The sequence below is a fragment of the Ascaphus truei genome, chromosome 8 (genome assembly GCF_040206685.1).
Source record: "Ascaphus truei isolate aAscTru1 chromosome 8, aAscTru1.hap1, whole genome shotgun sequence".
Classification (NCBI taxonomy): domain Eukaryota; kingdom Metazoa; phylum Chordata; class Amphibia; order Anura; family Ascaphidae; genus Ascaphus; species Ascaphus truei.
In genome coordinates, this window is record NC_134490.1 from 46,941,484 (window position 1) to 46,961,935 (window position 20,452).

Sequence of the window (20,452 nt, forward strand, 5' to 3'; positions counted from 1 at the left end):
GTCCCGGGTTTGACCAGCAGAGAAGGGGTGGGGGGGGGGGGCAGCAGAGATCAGAGAATGCCAGCAGAGAGGAGATCAAGAGGAGAGCGGAGGCTGGTCTGACTGCAGCTGCAGAGGGTTGGGGTGGGGTTAGCTGCAGAGGGTGGGGTTAGCTTCAGCAAAGCCCCAGCAGTGAGGCGGAAGTGAGGTGTCTGCTGCTCAAGATGGCTTCCCCCCACTTATGTTCCACAGTGAAAGGTAGGTCCAGAATGGAGAAACACACACAGACACAAGAGAAAGAGAGAGACAGCATGGGGGGCGGGAGACAGCATGGGGGAACACAGAGAGAGAAAGCATGGGGAGAGAGACAGAGATACACAGCATGGGAAGAGAGAGACAGAATGGGGGGGGGGAAGAGAGAGACAGCCCGGGGGAGAGAGAGACAGCATGGGTAGAAAGAGAGAGACAGCATGGGGGAAAGAAAGGGAGAGGCACAGCATAGAGGAAGAAAGAGAGACAGCATCTGGGGGGAGAGAGACACAGAGAATGGGGGAGAGAAAGAGAGTCACAGCATTGGGGGGAGAGAGACAGAGAATGTGGGAGAGCGACATAGAGAATGGGGGAGAGAGAAAGACAGAGAATGGGGAGAGAGACAGAATGGGAAGGGTGGAACGAGAATGGAGGGATGGGAGGGGGAACGGGGATGGGAGGAGAATGAGAATGAGGGATAGGAGGAGAGAATAGGCTGTGTGTGCGAGGGGCGGATGAGACATAAAGGAGAATGGGCACAGTTGATGTCATGTGTTTTATAAATATTTTTTTTAATGTGTCCCGGTTTTTACTTTTGTAAATCGGGTCACCCTAGTCTCAGTGCAACACTCAACATTGTCACTATCCAACTAGTTGATCATAAAGTTCATCCTGGCTCCCTGTATTATTTGTGGATTGTGAACTGAGCTCAACCAAATCAAAGACCAGTCCCACATCAAGGTACACATGAAGACGCTAGACCAGGGGGGCTCAACTCCAATTCTCAAGCCTACCCCCCAACAGATCAGGGTTTCAAGATATCCCTGCTTCAGCACAGGTGGCGTTGACTGAGCCTCATGTGCTGAAGCTAGGATATACTTAAAACCTGACCTGTCGGGGGGTGGTTTGAGGAACGGAGTTGAGCACCCCTGCTCTAGACCACTCCTCTCAGATAATAAGTCCTCCAATACACAGGAATAATTTGTTTCTTCTTCCACACAGTAGCTTTGACTCTCTGCTTAATATAAAATCCCTTGAAAGTGCATGAATAGTGGATCTTGCACTCCCTGCATGACCTCAGACAACAAAGAGAGTTCAGCGTCATTCCTTGGGAGTAGGCCAATTAAAAACAATTTGATGAAAGAATCTTTCACAGAATCATCTACATTTCCTTTATATATTGCTCCTTCTTTCTCTGAAATATTTCCACAATTACTGTACAATCTCATTCCATAATGCGTGGGGGAACATTTGTTCTGTTTTTTAAAGAACACGTCATGTAATAAACATTAGTAACACAATAGGTAAAAAAAAACATTAAGTGCCCAAGCCTTTAGAATCCTTAAATGCAAAATTTCTCAGAAAAAAAGTTCATCTTTAATTAGCTTGCAGCTGCTAAATTCACTTACCAACTGCATTCCTATTATCTAAGCCCATGTACAAATTGGCCAGGAATTTATTTTTAATTAGAGAATTTCTACATCTTTCAATTATCTTCTGATATATTCTTTCCTGGTAAACTTCACTTTAAATGTGTAGCCAGGTCCCCCTGCCCCCCACCCCTTACCACCGATACAGGTGCTAGGAAGGGGGAGGCTACTATGGTATGGCTGCGGCTGCGTGCGGGCAGTGGAGAGAGGGAGCTCCGGAGGCTCTGCGGTGCACCCGGCTAGCGGGGGCCACCATGTTGCTAGTCGCGCATGCGCAAGATACGGCTCGTGCATGCGCAGAGCGTCCTGCGGTTACGGCGGCCATTACAAGTGCCGGACGCATGCGCATTGGCACCAGAGTAGCAGCGGCCATATTAGGTTAAGCTCCGCAGGGGAATTACACTAACCGGAGAGCTCTGGGGCGGCTCGATCACGTGGGCAGTGTTAGCCAATAGGGCAACCAGATTCACGGTGAGGTGAGAGGTTGTTTGGCACGAAGGAGCTCGCGCTGGCAGTTTGTTCCAGGTGGCAGAAGGGGAAGGTAGGGTCTGGGTATCTGTGGCTCCCAGACCAGGCCTAGATTGCCCCTCAGGCCCCAGTTAAGACCCAACTATCCTCAGTATGTAGCTGCTTCGTGGAAAGGCCCTCAGATAGGGACTTTTCCCCAGTAGCCTTGATAGTGTTAGGATTAGTGACAGGACGCAGCGCGGTGATTTACGGCCTGTGGTCTGAGACCAGACCACCCATGATATACACTCTTAAAGGTGTTACCTTCCAACGGGAGTTCACCCCACATAGAGGCGGACGGCTTCACGGATGACAACTTCACTGGATCAGCGGATCCCTGTTTGTTATTCGACAGTATCCGGGTGCTAGAGCACCTGGGCAGGTACCACACTTAAGTGAACCAATGATTCATGGGATAGTGCTATTCCATACACTTTGGGTGGGCCCTGACATTAAGGGCAAAAGGTGCTACATGCTATTTTTTGTCGTATTGTTTGATTGATATTCTGCAATCATCAATATTGAGAAGAAAATGTAACCCGGTCCTTGCGAGAAGACAGTGAAGAACTGGAGAGTTACACTTTGAAGGATATTGCTGGAATAAATAGTGATTCCCGTAGAGGACAGTAACAACTTTAAAGTAAATGTAACATTTTTTTTTTAAAAAACACAGAAATCCTCTCTGCGCTCTAGTACCGACTTGGACTAGTCTGATCAAGATTCTGTACAAGGAGTTTCCTTCCCAACTTATTCAGGCAAAATGGCGGTGATTGGACAAGACAACTGAGGCAGAACCAGATGCAGATTGTGCCGGAAATTCAACAATGGAGAAAGAACAGGAGCATTATAAGACCAGGAGAGGTGGAAAGAGAAGAACGTACAACGGAGGGATGGATGGTCACTAATGCATTGAATTTATCTAGTCATTCCTTCTCCTCACTACATTTATCCATATTGAGTATAGGAATGTCTTTTTGCCCCAGTTGACACTTTGATTTGTTTAATAAATTATTGGATGCCAATAAATTGGTTCATAATCTGACTCTAAAAAAACAATTTTCTACAAAATTAAATCCTGATTTTTCATTATTTAAGGATGAGGGAATAGAGAAACAATAACTGGATTTGTATTTCAGGGATCACTGTGCTATACATGATCAGACAAAGGAGGGAGAAGGGGGGGGCGATACCTGTTATTGGACCAACAAGTAGTTGAAATGTTACGAGCTTTCTAACCTCTCAGAATCCTTCATTGGTATTTCATCGGGTAACATGATTTAGAATCATCACTTGGAATGGATAATAGGAATGAGGTAACTAGTAAACATAATATCTGTAGCTCTAACCTTAGATCCAAATCCAATTTTTATTCCACTGAATGTGCAATTATTTTCTAGACCTCTTTCAGAAACTACAGTAGTTGAAAGAGATTTGAAGCGTCTTTCTAATAATCCCCCCAAAAGAAACCAGAGATAAATATGTCTCCACGAGAGAAAAAGTTTTTACAGGATCTGAAAGATTCAGTAGATCTTGTTATCATGAATGCAAATAAAGGGGAATGTGTTGTACAGTAGTTTTAGATAAAAATGCTTATCAGGTGGAAGACAAATGACCCTCTGCTGAGTATAAGAAACGATTGCACTCGCTCCTTGATGGGGCCCTAGAATTGGGAATTTTATCCTGTGGTTAGTTCAAATATAATTAAATTGATAATCCAATTATGTCTGTTTTTCATCTTTTGCCAAAAGTTCATAAAGGGATGGAATGAGCCCCATGGAGACCCCTAGTCACAGCATACTCATTAAATGGGGGATTGTCTGAATATGTGTATGGTTTTCTGCAGCATTTAGTTTTTGAGGTTCCTGCATTTCTTTAAGACACTTCGCATTTACTTTCATTGGTTAGTGAGATTACTTAGAGTAAAACATATTTATGGGTTACAATGGATGTAGTCTCTCTGTATTCCTCCATTTGTCATTTTGGTGGCAATAATGCCATTATTAATTTCTTGAAATTCTCCAGTGATTATGCTAATGTGCAAATTGAATTTCTTGTTGAGATAGTCCCTTTCCTGTTGGAACACAATCTTTTCATGTTGGATTGTTGTTGTTTTTTTATCTTCAAGCCCGTGGAACTGCAATGGGGGCCACATTTATCCCCTTATACACCAACCTATTCATGGGTTGGTGGGAAAGGTTCCACGTGTTTGATGATATTAACCCCTTCAGACATAGGATAGTTTTCTATCGCAAATTCATACAATAGATGACCTGATATTAATGAGGAATGGTAATTGGAAGTACCTTGGGTGAATAATAACAAGTTCAATTTACCAGCCACTGCCATGCTACATGTATAGATTATCTGGATATTACTTTACAGATACATCGTGATATTACCATGCACACAGATGTTTATACAAAGAAAAAAGCAGAGAATAGTCTGTTATGGGCGGATATATGCCATTCCGGATCATCGGTGAGGGGAATCCCAGTCACACAATTTCTCACAATCAGGAAGAATTGTTACAACTGAGATACATTTCAATTTAGAGCCCAGGATCTTTTTGACAGATTTAAAGAGAGGGGCTATCCTATCATACGTTGTGAGGCTGTGAGACGAATACACGTATTACTCCTGCAAATACATTTAGAACCAATAAAATGTAAAATAAAAGTTTGGATGTGGCGAGTGATGCAACACCCAAATCTGTCACAGAGTTTAGTGTAGAGTTTAACGAGGTCTGTTGTATAGTCAGAAAGCATTGGCATATTGTATCCCTGGCCCCCAGATTTGGGACCTATTTTAGGAGAATCTCCCATGTGTGTCCCTAGGAAAGCAAGGACTCTGGGTTATGTGTTGTCCCTCAGCCTTTCTTGACGTGCTATACTATCTAGCCTATCCCCAGGCTGCACGCCTCTACCAACTAGGGGTCTGAGCGAGGTCTCTCTCTATAGTTTTTCCGTGCAATACTGGTCACCCATTTTCTGACAAGTCCAACTGCTATGTTTGGTTGTGGTAGGAAAGTATGTAAGTAAGTGTGCAAATCTATGAATAAAACGAAGTTGTTTAGTAGCAATACCTCGGGGAAGGTTTTTTCAGTTAAGCCCTTTATTGTGATCCTACAGTAGAGCATACTACGCGACCCAGAAAGAGCGTGTCAGAGAGCATGTCCGTCATATAGAACACATGAATGTTCCTGTCTCCAAACATTTTACTGCACATCACGATGCAGATTTAATCTTCGCCCCTTTTGTAGGGATTGAAAACGTTGGAACAAATATTAGAGGTAGGGATTTATTTAAATTGTTAGTCAAACGGGAAGTTTGTTGTATTTTTCATTTGAAGACTTTCTTCAATAAGGAGTGGGGCGTTTCCTAGTACAATTAAGGCTATGCTGCACCTTTTTTTTTTAGCCAATATGAATGTTTTATGCATTGTAATTGTGAATAAACATGACTGTAGACTATAGTGTGTATATATATATATATATATATATATATATATATATATATATATATATATATATATATATATATTTATTTCCACTGTATTTTTAGCGTCAGGTGTATTATGTGGAATATGCATAGAAATTATATTAAGACTATTCCATGATTTTCAATTCCGGGCTTTAATAATGTTTTTTTTTTTTTTTTGTAGATTGTTCATAAGAGGTGGAGTTATCATTTGTTTAGGTGGGGGATCATTATATAGAGCTTGTTTGATCTCATTTGCCATATATGACTGAGGAAGCCTTCATTATGGATGTGAAATGCGTTAGGCTAGTGATTTCTCTGTTTTCTCAGACCCCTGGCAGGTGAAAACAAAGTTGATGTTTTTATGAAACCTCCTCCTTCCCCCCTTCCGCCCCCCCCCCCCCCCGAATATTTCTACTTCTTATTCTGGCAAAGTACGACGTTGAATGTTTTCTGTAAATAACAGGGTAATAATATTATATGGGATCTACCTGCAAAAGCACTGCATGTAAATAGCGGATCTGTTTGTGAAATGTGAAGCTTGGAATTAGTGAGTGGTTAAAGTTCCCTGTTTTTGTAGAACTGAGGAATTTTGGTTTTCTGATGCTACTTCTACAATGACACAGTGATGATCCCTGCAAAGACTTCATTAAAAAGCGCATCTTACCAGTAGAACCTGTTTGGTGCAACTGCTTCGCTGAGAAGCTGCCAACGCCTGCCGAACTCCGCAGAGCTGAACAGCTAGAAGGGAGTAAAACATGCATTCAGAATAAGCCACATCAGACCTCGGTATAAACATATGCAGATACAATGTAACACCATTTAATGTTTTGTACAAATATAGACATTCAGGGTACAGAAAGATCTTGTGGCTATCCCAGTTTCATACATATTTTTGTCACAAAGAAAAGGCAGAAACAAAGGCCAAAGGAGATGCCAAATGTTACCTCACATTATAATATACACTGTATGTGCAGTATATACAACCTTTCCTAAACCCTCCTTTTCCCACTTTCCATACTGGTGCACAAAGCAGTAATTGGAGCAAAGTAGATTGATAATGAATGCAATAAGATACTGTATGAATATGCCCTTATCTGCTTTAAACTTTCCTCCAAAGTTGTCTTGACGTATAGATCCCAACATCTTGCACATTTTTTTTAAAAGACACAAATTCATCACTTAATTTTTTCTATCTGATATTGAGGAACAGCAAACCAGAACGAAAATCTGCCTAATGGAAATAAATATCTGGTCTAAGTTTAAATCAGCAATCATTAGTTTCACTGCATGTTCAAAACACTTGGCAAAATAATTGTCCATCGATTTTTCCTACTCACAGCCCTGATTTCAATACAAAAAATTGTTGATTGTCATGGTTTGTTCTGACGTGCCTGCGTCTGACACAGTCGGGGATAATGAGAAATGAACAATAACACTATAGGACTTGATACACTACTAGACCTAAGATAATTTTGTTTCCAAACACTTAATATTTATCAAATGTAAGCAAGGAAAATGGTTTATAAAGCTCAATACACCAGGAAACAAACTATTTATTTATAAAATATTTTACCCGGAAGTAATACATTGAGAGTTACTTCTCGTTTTCAAGTATGTCCTGGGCACAGAGTTAAGACAAATAATACATGGTTACAAATACAGTTACATAAATGAACAGGGTATACATTATATACAATACATTGCATGCACAGTTAAAGAAAATATATATTATGGGCGTATGAAACAGTTACAGACCAGATTAAAATGTGAGACAGCCTTAGATTTGAAAGAACTTAAAGTGGTGGTGGATGTGAGAGTCTCTGGTAGGTTGTTCCAGTTTTGGGGTGCACGGTAAGAGAAGGAGGAACGGCCGGAGACTTTGTTGAGCCTTGGGACCATGAAAAGTCTTTTGGAGTCTGATCTCAGATGATAAGTGCTGCATGTGGTAGGGGTGAGGAGCTTGTTCAGATAGCTGGGTAGCTTGCCCATAAGGAATTTAAAGGCAAGACAGGAAAGGTGAACTTTGCGCCTAGACTCTAGTGATGACCAATCTAGTTCTTTGAGCATTTCGCAGTGATGTGTGTTGTAGTTGCATTGGAGAACAAAACGAAAAATTGAATTGTAGAGGGTGTCAAGTTTGCTAAGGTGGGTTTGAGGTGCCGAGCCATATACTATGTCTCCATAGTCAATACTTGGCATTAGCATCTGCTGTGCGATATACTTTCTGACCAGGAGACTTAGGGAGGATTTGTTCCTGTAAAGTACCCCTAGTTTGGCATAGGTCTTGGTTGTCAGGGTATCAATGTGCATCCCGAATGTTAAGTGGGAGTCAAACCATATGCCCAGGTATTTAAAACTAGTGACAGGGGTTAGGGTGGTGTTAGCGTTGGTTCTAATCTGGAGCTCAGTAGCTGGCAGCTTTAAAAATTTAGTCTTGGTCCCAAATACCATTGTTACAGTCTTGTCAGTGGTTAAAAACAGTTTGTTTTGGGAAATCCAGTTTTCGAGTCTCAAAAAGTCAGACTGAAGTATGTGTTGAAGGTCAGAGAGGCTATGGCTGTATGCATATAGGATTGTGTCATCTGCATACATGTGTATTGAGGCTTCCTCACAAGCTGTGGGAAGATCATTAATGAACACTGAGAAGAGTAGGGGCCCCAGAACAGAGCCTTGCGGGACACCACAGGTGATATCCAGGGGGTGGAGTTAGAGCCTGAGATGGACACATGTTAGGATCTACCTGATAGGTAGGACTGAAACCAGTTTAAAGCATGCTTCCCTATTCCAGAGCTCTGGAGTTTGTTAAGCAGGATAGCATGATCAACTGTATCAAAAGCCATTGCAAAATCTAGGAATACTGCACCAGTGAGTTATCCCCGTTCCATTCCACACTGGATTTCATTGCAAACTTTTAGCAGGGTAGTTACGGTGGAGTGTTTGGGACGAAAGCCAGATTGGAATTGGCTAGGGAAATTTGTCTTGGTATAGTAATCGCTTAATTGGGTGTGGACACATTTTTCCATGACTTTGGATAGAATTGGGAGAAGGGAGATTGGCCTGTAGTTTGAGACAGTGTTTTTGTCCCCACTTTTGAAGATTGGGACAACTCTGGCAGTTTTCCAGGTCTTAGGGATATGGCCTGCAGACAGGATAGTGTTGACTATGAAAGAAATTGGTTTGGCAATGGCTGGGGCACCAAGTCGTAGGAACCTATATTGTAGTAAGTCAGATCCCCATTGGCTGCTTAGTTTTAGTTTGAGGAGCGCTTGTGTAATCTCCTCTTCAGATACTGGGCCAAATTGAAAATTATGGGCAGTGTTGGGAGGGGGTGGGGCTATCTGGGTACTCCCAGGATGAGATTCAGGTTTGTGGTTTGGGCTACGTTTCGCTAATAAGTTAGTGGCACACCCCACAAAGTAATCATTGAATGCATTTGCAATGTCAGTGGGGTTTGTCAGAGTAATATCCCCCTTAGTGATATTACTTGGTTGTTGATGGTTAGAAGGCTGGAATATATTGTTGATAACCTTCCAGAACTTAGCTGGGTTTGATGTATTCTGGTGGAGATTGTCAGAGTAATATTGTGCTTTTGCGTGCCTTGTTTGCCTTGTGCACATGTTCCGCAGGCAACTGTAGTGATTGAGATCCTTGGTAGTGACAGTTACTTTGTAGCTTTTCCACTAGGTATCCCTGAACTGGTAGAGTGCTATAAGGTCAGTTGTAACCCATGAAAGGTGGGCCCATCGTACCCTTATTTTGCGTAGTGGAGCATGAGTTTTAAGAACTCGGATTGGAAATAGTCGAGTGTAGAATCAGGGTCGGGAATTAAATCGATTCTGTGCCATGGGCAGTTGGTATGGTCATCCAGAAACTGTTGTGGGTTAAAGTTTTTAAATGTTCTAGTGAGGAGAACTTTAGGGCTTGAATGAGGCGGTTTAATTTTCCTTACACAGTACACTATTGCATGGTCACTGAAAATATCAGGAAGGATGCCAGAGGATTGGATTCTGCTGGGGTTTGAGGAAAGAATCCAGTCTAGCAAAGAATGGTTGTGCGATTTCAGGTTTGTCTGTGTGGATTGGGAAATGAGTTGTGATAGGTTAAGTGACTTGAGTTGTATCTGGATTTTGTGGTTTTTAGGGTCAAGCCAATTGAAGTTGAAATCCCCAAGAACTAGCAGCTCACTCTTCTCATTCAGCGAGGAAATGGAGCCAAGAAACTGGGTGATATCAGTCAGGGATTGTAGAGGGGCTTTAGGGGGGCGGTAGATGCCAACAGCCAAGATGGGCTTAGAAAAGGGAGGCAGATTTTGCCAACTAGAATTTCAAAAGAGGGTGGGCTTGGGGGGCAATTTAACAGTGTAATTTGTAAGGTGTCTGCAATATAAAATAACACCCCTCCTCCTCTCTTTGACCTATCTCTCCTAGAAATGGAGTATCCCTGAATGGCAATATTTGCATCAGGGGTTTTAGGGGTTAGCCATGTTTCTGTAAGAACTATAGCCACGGCTTATGAAAATGTATACCTGCCTTCTCCAGGAAATAACTTTGCTGCACTGTGTAATGAATAATGGACTTAATACAAGGCCTCGCTGGGGAAAAAAAGGACTTTATTCTGTAAACTTGTGATTGCGCCAACCTGACGCTGTTGCACGTAAAGCTCCACTGAATTCAAAGGGGCTTTCCATGTGATACGAGTAACGCGGGTTATGCTTTTGGAGAACGCTGCAGATGGCCATCAAGCAATTGATTAACGCTGGGGGTCCCATTCAAAAGCATGGACTCCTGCACCGTTAACCTTCAGGGCCGCAAACCTTGCTGTTCTTGGGACACGATCAGGTCACGATTTGACCCATTTTTTCTGATTTTTTTTTCACAGCCACAAGAACAGTAAGTCTTGTTACAACTGTAAGACAAGATTTCTGTGTTATCAGACAGAACAATGACCCCTGATACCTTTGTACATTGATAAGCTACTTTTTGGTAAGTAATTATTTTATTTGACAATTGATGTTTTTTTCCCCTATGGTATAGGACTTCTCCTTTATCACACAGTCTTTGATTTTCCTTTCTGCTGTGGTTTTTCTGATGGCATTCAGTGCTAAAAGTACAATATAATATAGCTGATGAATACAAACATTTATTGGATATACTGTACTTTTTGAACATGCAGAACATATTCTGCATAGCTTTGCAGGATTTGTGAACATCTGCAATTTTTTTTCCTGTTCAGCAGAACTTGTGAACATCTGGACAGTACCAAGTCTTCCTCTGCTACATACAACAGCATGGCTTTTTTAACTTTATTTTCATGTTATAACATCTGATGTGCAAACATACACAAAGACACGGTGACATCACGTGATACAGTAATGTGATGACATAACTGAAATATAGATTAGACAGCAAAAAATGCAAAGAAAACATACTGGCTGCTGGCCAGAATCAAATTCCCGGATACTCTGCTGATAAATACAGTCAAACCTTTTTAAAGTTCCCTCATCCCGATGCATGTACAGTAGTGCAGAGTTGTGGACCTGGAGAATGGTAGATTAGTGCTAGTTGTGACATCTTTAATGGACACAGAAGCTTTCAAAACCTTATGTCTCTACTTTAGATGTTCTAAGACTAATACAGAATTAGATTTAAGATTCATCTGTGTCCGCTCTTGTGAGGACTAAAAGGACGGATTACGCAGGAGTGCACATTCTAATAGGATTTATCAAATGTGTGTAGGTACTACAGTTTTTCTCCATTTACACTGCAATAAAAAAATTACACCTGATTCGAGATTGAAACACTGTGAACATTATAGTCATTGTTAATAGACCTGCTAACCTGCTGAGATTCACTTCGCTGCAGTTTCAAACTTTTCAAAAGTTCGAAACATGTAAGAAGAATTTGGTGCCAAAAGTTCTATTGAAATGGCCCAAATTGTAATTATTATTTTTTTTAGCTATTTCACATGTGTAAAGTGACAAAATAGAAGCCTTAGGACTTTAAAAAAAAAAAAAAATATATGAATTTGATCAAATTTGAAAAATGTAAAATAGTCAAAATATGTGCTGTTTCCCAAGTTTGACTAAGCACACAACTCTAATGATTAATTCATTTTTCAATGTACCTTACAGGAGACCAATATGTGCCCCATATACTCACCTTTTGATCTTGGCTGTATGCCAGGATCCAGTCCTCTTGCTTGGGATGAAAGAGGAGGCTCTGAATGTAAAAATTCAGCCGGTACTTCTGATAGGTGGCTCCTTCATCTGAGCTGATCATCAGGCTGCTCTCTATCTCTGGATCAGTCAGGAGCATAATCTGTGAGTTCAAAAACATAGGATGATACGTAGATGACAACCATGACACTCAGAGATGGAAACAAAACGTTATGAAGAAAATACACAGAAAGATCTTGGTGAACCATTGTTTGAGCAACTAAATATACAGGTTAATTATGTACAGCAATGATAGAAAACCACTGTGTGTGCTGAATTGCATGTCATTAACAAGAATACATTGCTGAAGTGGAAGAGTATGGCAGGTTTGTAGACCTGTCTCAAGCATGTGAAGATGCTCATAAGTGTTCTTTATCATTGCTATACTGTATGGTGGAATCATTTTGTCCCTTTTTTTTAATCCCCATAACTTACTTGTATACCTACTTTTAAGCTATTTATACAATGTAGAGACAAAGTGCAGACTTCAAACTGCAATAAGTGGCAACAATGGCGAGTTTAGAAAAGGCATTTGTTGTATTTGTTGGTATTGGTTCTTGTACAGCGCTGCTAGTTTTACGTAGCGCTTTACAGAGACATTTTGCAGGCACAGGTCCCTGCCCCGTGGAGCTTACAATCTATGTTTTTTTGTGCCTGAGGCACAGGGAGATAAAGTGACTTGCCCAAGGTCACATGGAGTGGACACCGGGAATTGAACCAGGTTCCACTGCAAACTCAGTGTCAGTCAGTGTCTTTACTCACTGCACCGCTCCTTCTCTCCATGATATCAATCGTTGTATTTGGACATTAACTATTGGTAACTACAATTATAATGATATTAATAGTTGTATTTTCTTCCCCTGGAGGTTAATGTGCCAGCTATAACACTAGGAAAACATTGCAGATATTCCACACCATAGGTAGCTGCATAAATGCCTACTGAAGCAATTTTGCATAACTTTTCAGTGAAAATGAATATACAAATGACAATATTTGTGACGAGTATGTCTGCAGTCAAAGTTCAAAGCTATTTCAAAGGTTAGGATGCTGTGATTTTCTGCAACATGGATCGAGAAAAAATAAAAACATTTGCATTATTATATTCAGAGGGGAAGAAATGACACAATGAGGTGTATTTAGCTGGCTTTCAATGTGCAGTCGTGAAACATGTGCAAACCATGAGCAATAAACTACAGCAGAGAGATGTCTAAGTACATTAAATGTGTTCTACATTATTGGTTGGATGACCTAACTGTTCCAGGTTACATTGTCTATATACTCACATGCCTTCATTAAAACTGTGAAGTGCTTTTAGCTGGGTGATAAAAATACCTTTTAAGCTGGAGTACTGGACCATGCCAGGCTTCAGAGGAATTACACTAAAAGTACAACAAATGTACAATTCCTGTGAACCACAATACACAAATAAAGTCTCTTTGATGATTAGGACATGAAAAGCATGGTTGTTTTAAACAAAGCAGGGAGGAGGAATGGATCAGTGAGTAAAAGTGCTAACTGTAAATGATACCGAGTTTGAATCAGGGGAACCTTGTTCAATTTATGGTGCCAGCTGCTTGAGACCTTGGGTAAGTCACTCTGTCTCAGGCACCAAAATCATAGATTGTAAGCTCATCTGGGCAGGGACGATGTCTGTAAAAACCCTATGTGCTGTGTACTGTACACCATACTGTAATTGGGAAGCACTTTGAGTCCCATTGGGAGAAAAGTGCCCTATTAAATAATGTTATTAATTATTATTATAACTGTTAGCTATTTTGTCACCATACCTACATGTTTGTAACACAAAAATAACAGTATCATTATCAAAGCAACAATCATTATAGTTTTTTTTTTTTTGTCTCCTGGACCCATGAGTGAAGGTCTCTCTGCTGTTTAAGATATACTGCAAAAGCCAGAACTACACTCCCTACAGTTACAATTCTAACCGGAATGTGCTTATCTGCCCAGGGCTGGAAAAATAATATATAAAAAATAAGTTATTCAATTATTACATTTATCTCTACTTGGGATGTAAATCGAGGCCATAGCATAAATGAACATACAGGAACAATTGATTGTGACCACATTCCTGCTCTGTCTCTTTGCTATAGTATATCAGAATAGGAAGCACAAGTTTGGACTGAACGGGTTACTTAGGAAAGTTGATATTCCCTATACAGTGTGGTCATCAGCATCTATACATGTTCATCTTTTTCTGTCACTGCATGTACACTCCATCCAACGATTGATTAATCGCTTTTCATAGCAAGTCAATAAATTCGACACAGACCCCTGAAACCAAACTCAAAGCAGCCATTTATCATCTTCTGCACAAAGAGGAAGAAACTTTATTTGCTTTGCCTTTCTTGTGATAAATGAGTACAAAACTCAATTTATAGATCTTAAGCATCTGTAACCAGACAGGGGCTGGCAGCACAATGTATAAAAACAAAGTAGAGTTCACTTTCTCTTCAATGCCTTTTCCTATACCCTAACCTCCATATCTCTGTTCAGTTAAGGTATTCATAATTTATTCGAATTCCCTGTAAGCCAAATGTAGCCCTGCGGCTTTTCCAAATGTCAACAAGAGTATTACCCAAATGCATTATGTCCCCTAATGTTGCTGACTGCTTCATGAGATGTGTTACCTTTTTGAGCAAACAAATTCTGCACTATGTGCCGTGATACAGCAAATTAGCGCCCGTCTCTTTGTTCTAGTTTCACCTCCCTGTCTATTTTCCATCTGCACAGAAGCAGATCCTGGCAGTTAAATGCCCTAAAAACCCCTAAAGTACTTTTTTTCACTAGTATTCTTTTACTTTGTGCACTAACAATTTCACCAGTCCCTATAAACTCTGCACTTGATGAACCTAATAAATGAACATGGTAGGTTATGTATCTGCATCTCTTATTGCCCTGTTCATTTATTGTTCCCCATTCCAACCCCATATCTTTGCATACGTTAACATCTCTATTACTGCCTCTACTGCTCACACCTCGTACAGTATAATGTCTTGCTGTGGTTGTTCTCAGTGGACCAGCTCCTCTATCAACATGACAAGCACTTCATTAGTCTTCGATTCACTGAGTCCCATCTCTGACTGTTCTCACTCCCTGTACCTTCATGTCTAGATAATCAGCACCTATTCTTTTAGAAAACCTTCAGTACTGGCCATTATTAAGGTAAAAATTAAAAAAATCCAAAATACAATGTTACTGGTAGATTTAGATTACAAACTAAAATGTGAATTTATGGCTGAAATATATATATATTATAGAGAGAGCGATACAGTATCTCACTTGAACTTCAGTACAACAGAACATCTATTTTACATAATAAAGAACAAATAGGTAGCGCTATATCCTAATGAGCAGGCAGCCCGTGATATATCCCTGAACCCCAGTCAGGTAATGAACAGTACAAAAAAATATATCAATGGCGCTCTGCACTACGAGTTACAGATACTTATCCTATATTTGTATTTATATTAATTCAAAGTAAGGCAAATAAAAACAACCTACTTAGACATTATTCAATGTCTCATAAGAGGGAAAATACATTCCTTCCTGACTCCAGTAATGGTAATCAGATATCTTCCTTGGTCATGTTTGCTTATTTGATATTTTGGAACAATTATTTTTGTTATCTATGGTACAAAATATAGCTAAAACCAGTATGGTCCTTTTATGATATGTTGTTAGATTATATTGTATAGTATTTGTAACCCCCCTCCTAAAGAGTTACAAGCAGGTTAGTGTATGTTGGGCCCCACCCCGTGTTACCATAGGTATTCTGACATCACAGGAGAATATTTAGGATAGTGAGAAGGTTCTAGAGAGGAGGTTCCTGGAGGAAACAAGGAAAAGTGCCTCTGGGAGAAGAGATGGGGATAGACCCATAAAATAGTATAACAGACCAGGCCCCCCTTTTTTTGATTATATTTTAGAGAGGGACAGTGCCCTTTAACTTAGGAACCCAGAAGAAGGTTAATGGAGTCCAGCAGGTCCCAAAGATGGGAAAGCGACACGTCACAGAGCGCCTCAGAAAAGAGGGCTCCATGGTGTTGGCGGATCAGCTCTAAACACGGATCCGCAGTAATACTCGTCTCAGTCTGTCTGGAAGTGGCAGTTCCCAAACAGGCCAAAGGTACAGTTAGAGATTGCAAAGGAGCAGCCAGGATCCCCGTAATGGGCGTAGTGTAACCGGGGTAATACAGAGGATTATTCCGAAGCAACAAAAGGGGGACCGGGGCCGACAGCAGCAGAGCTACTAAGTCAATATAGCTCCATTTGTGGGTACCTATAGAAGCACCGTATTCATGTATAACTACTAGAAAAATGGTACAATGTTGTTGCATGAGTATGAATGGAGACATGAATAAAATACTGATTTTGTACTATAAAAAAGTTCCTGGCGCCCATTATTTCCATCCTTTCTACATTATCGCTCAGCCACCTGAATCCAATACCCTGAGTCAGGGTAACCCATGCTGAGAAGCCCACACTGTACAACAATGTAATCTCCCTAAAAATGGGCAGGGAGAGTTATGTATTTTATATAGGGTTTTTTTTTTTGTTTTAACTGTTTATTTGAAAATGCATTTTTATTGGGGGGTGGGGGGGGCGGAGGGGGGAGGTTACAGAAATGAGAAGGGACATTATAACATATGCGAAATTGGGTACCCCAAATACATTTACATTTTATAGAGAATATATCATATTGCGAGGATACCTATGATGAAAACTTTAACACAAAACAGGGAGGGAGGAGAGGAAAGGGGGGAAAGAATCTGTCACTGGCTATTAGATCTGGATCTGCCGGGAGGATCGCTTATCACTATACCTCTATATCTCTGCTGTAGCGGTTACATTATTCTGGTAACCCAGTTAAAGTAGGACTGCATCAATGTTAGGGTAAACCAGTCCCTCAGTCTGCAGCAACGGATTCCAAACCCTGGAGAACTGGCTACATCCCTCCCACAGGAAGGCCATTATTCGCTCCATCGTCAGGGTTTGACAAATTCTGTTTTTTACCCTGTTCATGTCTGGGGTATTGGGATTTCTCCAACGGGCAGCAATGCAGAACCTGGCACCCGAGAGGATGTGATTAATGAATTGAACGTCTCAGGAAGGTCAGGGAGAGGTCTACCCAGGGCTCCGGCCTCAGTGAGGAAAACACCCCAGAACGGGACAAATACCAAGCAGATCTAGCAGATACAGTAAATGCCATTGAGCCGTTCTGGCCACAGCCTGTGAAGCAGTTAGCTGGGTGCTTGATACACAAGACATGTAGTCTGGACGGGGTCAGGTACCACCTGAACAGTATTTTATATGCATTTTCCTTGATGGTCGTACAGATTGAGCACTTGGTTGCCACCAGACATATTTTATCCTATTCGTCTTCATCTAAGGTCCCACCCAGTTCTCTCACCCTTTTGCGCATACAGAATATATACAGGCACTTTTGGTCGAAGAGAAATTGAGGCGATTAGGCATGTTTTATAGTTATTTTTTGTAATTTTAATGTTGTATTCCTGTAAGTCATAAAATTATTTTGTTGTGATAAAATGAAGTCAAGTATATATGTATGTAAGTGTGTGTGTGTGTGTGTGTGTGTGTGTGTGTGTGTGTATCGTTCCCAGTTGTCTGATTGTAGCTTTTCTGTTGGAATCCTTCAATCAGACTCCTTCAAACAGACTCGAGCAGCTAAACTGAAATATTGCAATCACTTTATATTATGTTTGTCCTTTAATGACAAAGGGAGAAAAGTTGTTAGCTGGGAGCTGGTAAATAGCTGATAGTTATAGAGTTCAACATTTATCTTGTCTGCTCATGCAAAAAGCAAATAATGATTTTTCTGCTAAGATATTTAAGTACAACAGCAGCTGTTAAAAAATCAACAAGAAAGTGCTAAAAGTGCTGATCTCCAGGGATACTGCTGTGTGACAAATGCAACAGAGCATCCGAATTCTAAAGCCCAAGGCTTGCACACAACAGTTTTATTTGCCTTTCTAGACTCAATTCTTGGAAGACAGTCTTGAGCCCTGGGAGGCAGGCCGTAGGTAATGAAACCAGGGTAAGCTGGATGCCTTCCATAAACAGCTTGTTACAATTATATTTATTTAAAAAAAAACAACATTAATGATATGAATAATAGCAATCATAACATAATTACAGAGGTGATCATGCTCTGTGAGACCCCTTTTCTTATGCGAGGTTTAAGAATGAAAAGATAAAGAGAAATCTCCACTCAAATGACTCCTGAAGAAGGGACCATCTTACAAAGATGCCCAATCTTTTTACTCAGTGAGTTCATGTTGTAAGAAGGCTGGATAAATAGCAAAATACTGTATGCATGCTGACAATTCCTCTGCTTACAGTACATTGCTTTCCAGGAACTGGTACTCTGCGATCATTCCCAGTGTGTCCTGCTGGTAAGAGACACAGTGCATTTACTTTATTTCAGAAGGAAGAAAATGGAAATACCACCACCATGTTTTGAGTCTAGGGTCATATCCTAAAGTCCAAGTACAGAATGACAGAGGGCATCACAATTCATAGATGCACTGGTGTACACTGGCGACACACTTTATTCGAGCTTGGCTAGTCCCACGAATTCGGGTATACCCGGGTGTATTGAGGTTTGTGACTGTTTTCTGCCCGAGTGCATTGAGTTATTTTCCAAGCAGGGATTGAAGCATTTTATTCCCGCTGGCTGCAATACTGCACAGTATATATATATAAACTGCATTACAATTCATGAATTTATGCCATCTGGTAGACACGCGAAGCATTGCAGCCTATTAAATCCTAATCATTATCATTTAACAGATCAGCCGCCCATCAGCCAGGCATGAACCCAGGCTGGGAAGGCAAATGCAACGGGGCTTGTCAGAGGTTAGGAGTGGCGCATTCCAGGTATCTGCCAGGTACATACCGGGTATTTGCTCGAATAAAGTGTGTCGGTGCAGTATAATCTCACCAGAAGCCTTCACTGCAGAGATATAATACCGGGCCTGTTGGGATACATCGGGTCATAGTTAGAAAATGGTGCTATCCCATTTGTCAGCAGTATGGCTCAGGCACTAAAAGGTGTTTTGTAGCATAACACTACTTGCTAAACATAGGCCTGACGGAACCTGTTACAGGCCTGTTCTTCAAAAAGGTGCTTCGGTGCCACTGTGTTTTTGAAGTGAAACTTCTTTAGTGGCACCTAGTCAATTTTCATGGAGACGAAAATGTGAAACGGAAATGACGTCACGCTCCTAACGGCCGCCGCTCCCCCCGCACGCCCTGACATATGCCGCGCATGCGCAGTAGTGATGGCGCCGCTGACGGACGCCACGCACGCGCAGAAGCGGCTGGCATCACTCAGTTCTCTGGCGTGCATGCGCAGAGGCTTCTGGAGCTCGGCAGTGCGTCGCGCATGGGCAGCAGAGGAGAAGAGGACACAGAGCGCAAACAGTGCGAGCTCTCACACACAGGGGGCAGTGTGACAGTGTGTGAGCTCACACACACACACACACAGGTTGCAAATGATTCTAACATGTTGCTTTGCAATGTGCTGTTAGCTCTTTCAGCTCTGAAATGCTAATATGTACATAGAATATGATGATAGAAAAGTATCAAAATCATGATCATATTATGTCTGCTAATTGTTGTTGTGTTTATTCATATTGAATATTAGTCCCCTTGATGAACTGCCCGCATACTGTACAACAAACGCAATTAAGACATACTGGAATTTAGAGGATTCTGTAATCTATAGCTTGGTGTTAAACCAGGCGGATTTATTTGTAATTGTATGCCATAGCACTTTCTTTCAATTACACTTCTTATTTATCATACTGCAATATTTACAACGCTTTTAATGCAACTGTATAGGAATGCTATTTGAAGAACTACAAATCAATATAAGCAGAGAGGCACTGTGCACTCTTGTGCTATTTCTAGTTAATAGGGTTTACCGAGCGAGACCACAAGCAATATGTTCCACTTGGCGGTCACAAACCGCTGCAATTATTAAGTGGGTCCTGTCACAGTTGTAACAAACCTTGTTGTATTGTGTATTGTGTGTTGTGCTAGAGATGCCGGAGGCCAGTCGAGCGTCGAAAAAGGAGTGTAAAGAGAAAAATTCAACCAACAATGCGTAGCTTTAATCCTGATTTTTATGGGGGGGGTTTCCCATACAAATAAAAATACCAGGAAAAACATTACCCTAAAAGAACATAAATCATCAAAGCAGAATTCAGAGGATACCCAACATTGTAACACGTTCCAGGACAGAAAGATCAAGACCATGACACACTGCTGTAATTATTAGCAGTGTGTTCTGGGCTGTTTTATGCTTTTTGTGCTAATTCTCTATTTGTTCTTAGGCCGAGTCCATAGAAGGACAGGCCGTGCTGAGCAGTGTGGACGCTCAGCGCTGAGCCCCTGCATCCTCAATGAGGATGCCTTGAGAGGGGGCTCACGCGAGCGTCCGCAGGCGTGCTGAGGCTTTGGAATTTTCAGCCGACAGCCAAGCTGTTTTTCAGCGCGCTGTCGGCTGAAAACATCCAATCAGCCTGAAGCAGCGTCAACGTCACGGCGCC

The 20,452-nt window shown here is 41.2% G+C and overlaps 1 protein-coding gene across 1 annotated transcript in view; it reads right to left on the reverse strand.

Moving 5' to 3' along the window:
• Positions 1–20,452, reverse strand: part of SORCS1 (sortilin related VPS10 domain containing receptor 1) — a 442,630-nt gene that overhangs the window by 167,539 nt on the left and 254,639 nt on the right. Inside the window, 2 exon segments of the mRNA XM_075611820.1 lie at positions 6,309–6,382; positions 11,803–11,961. Coding sequence (XP_075467935.1) covers positions 6,309–6,382; positions 11,803–11,961 — 233 coding nt within the window.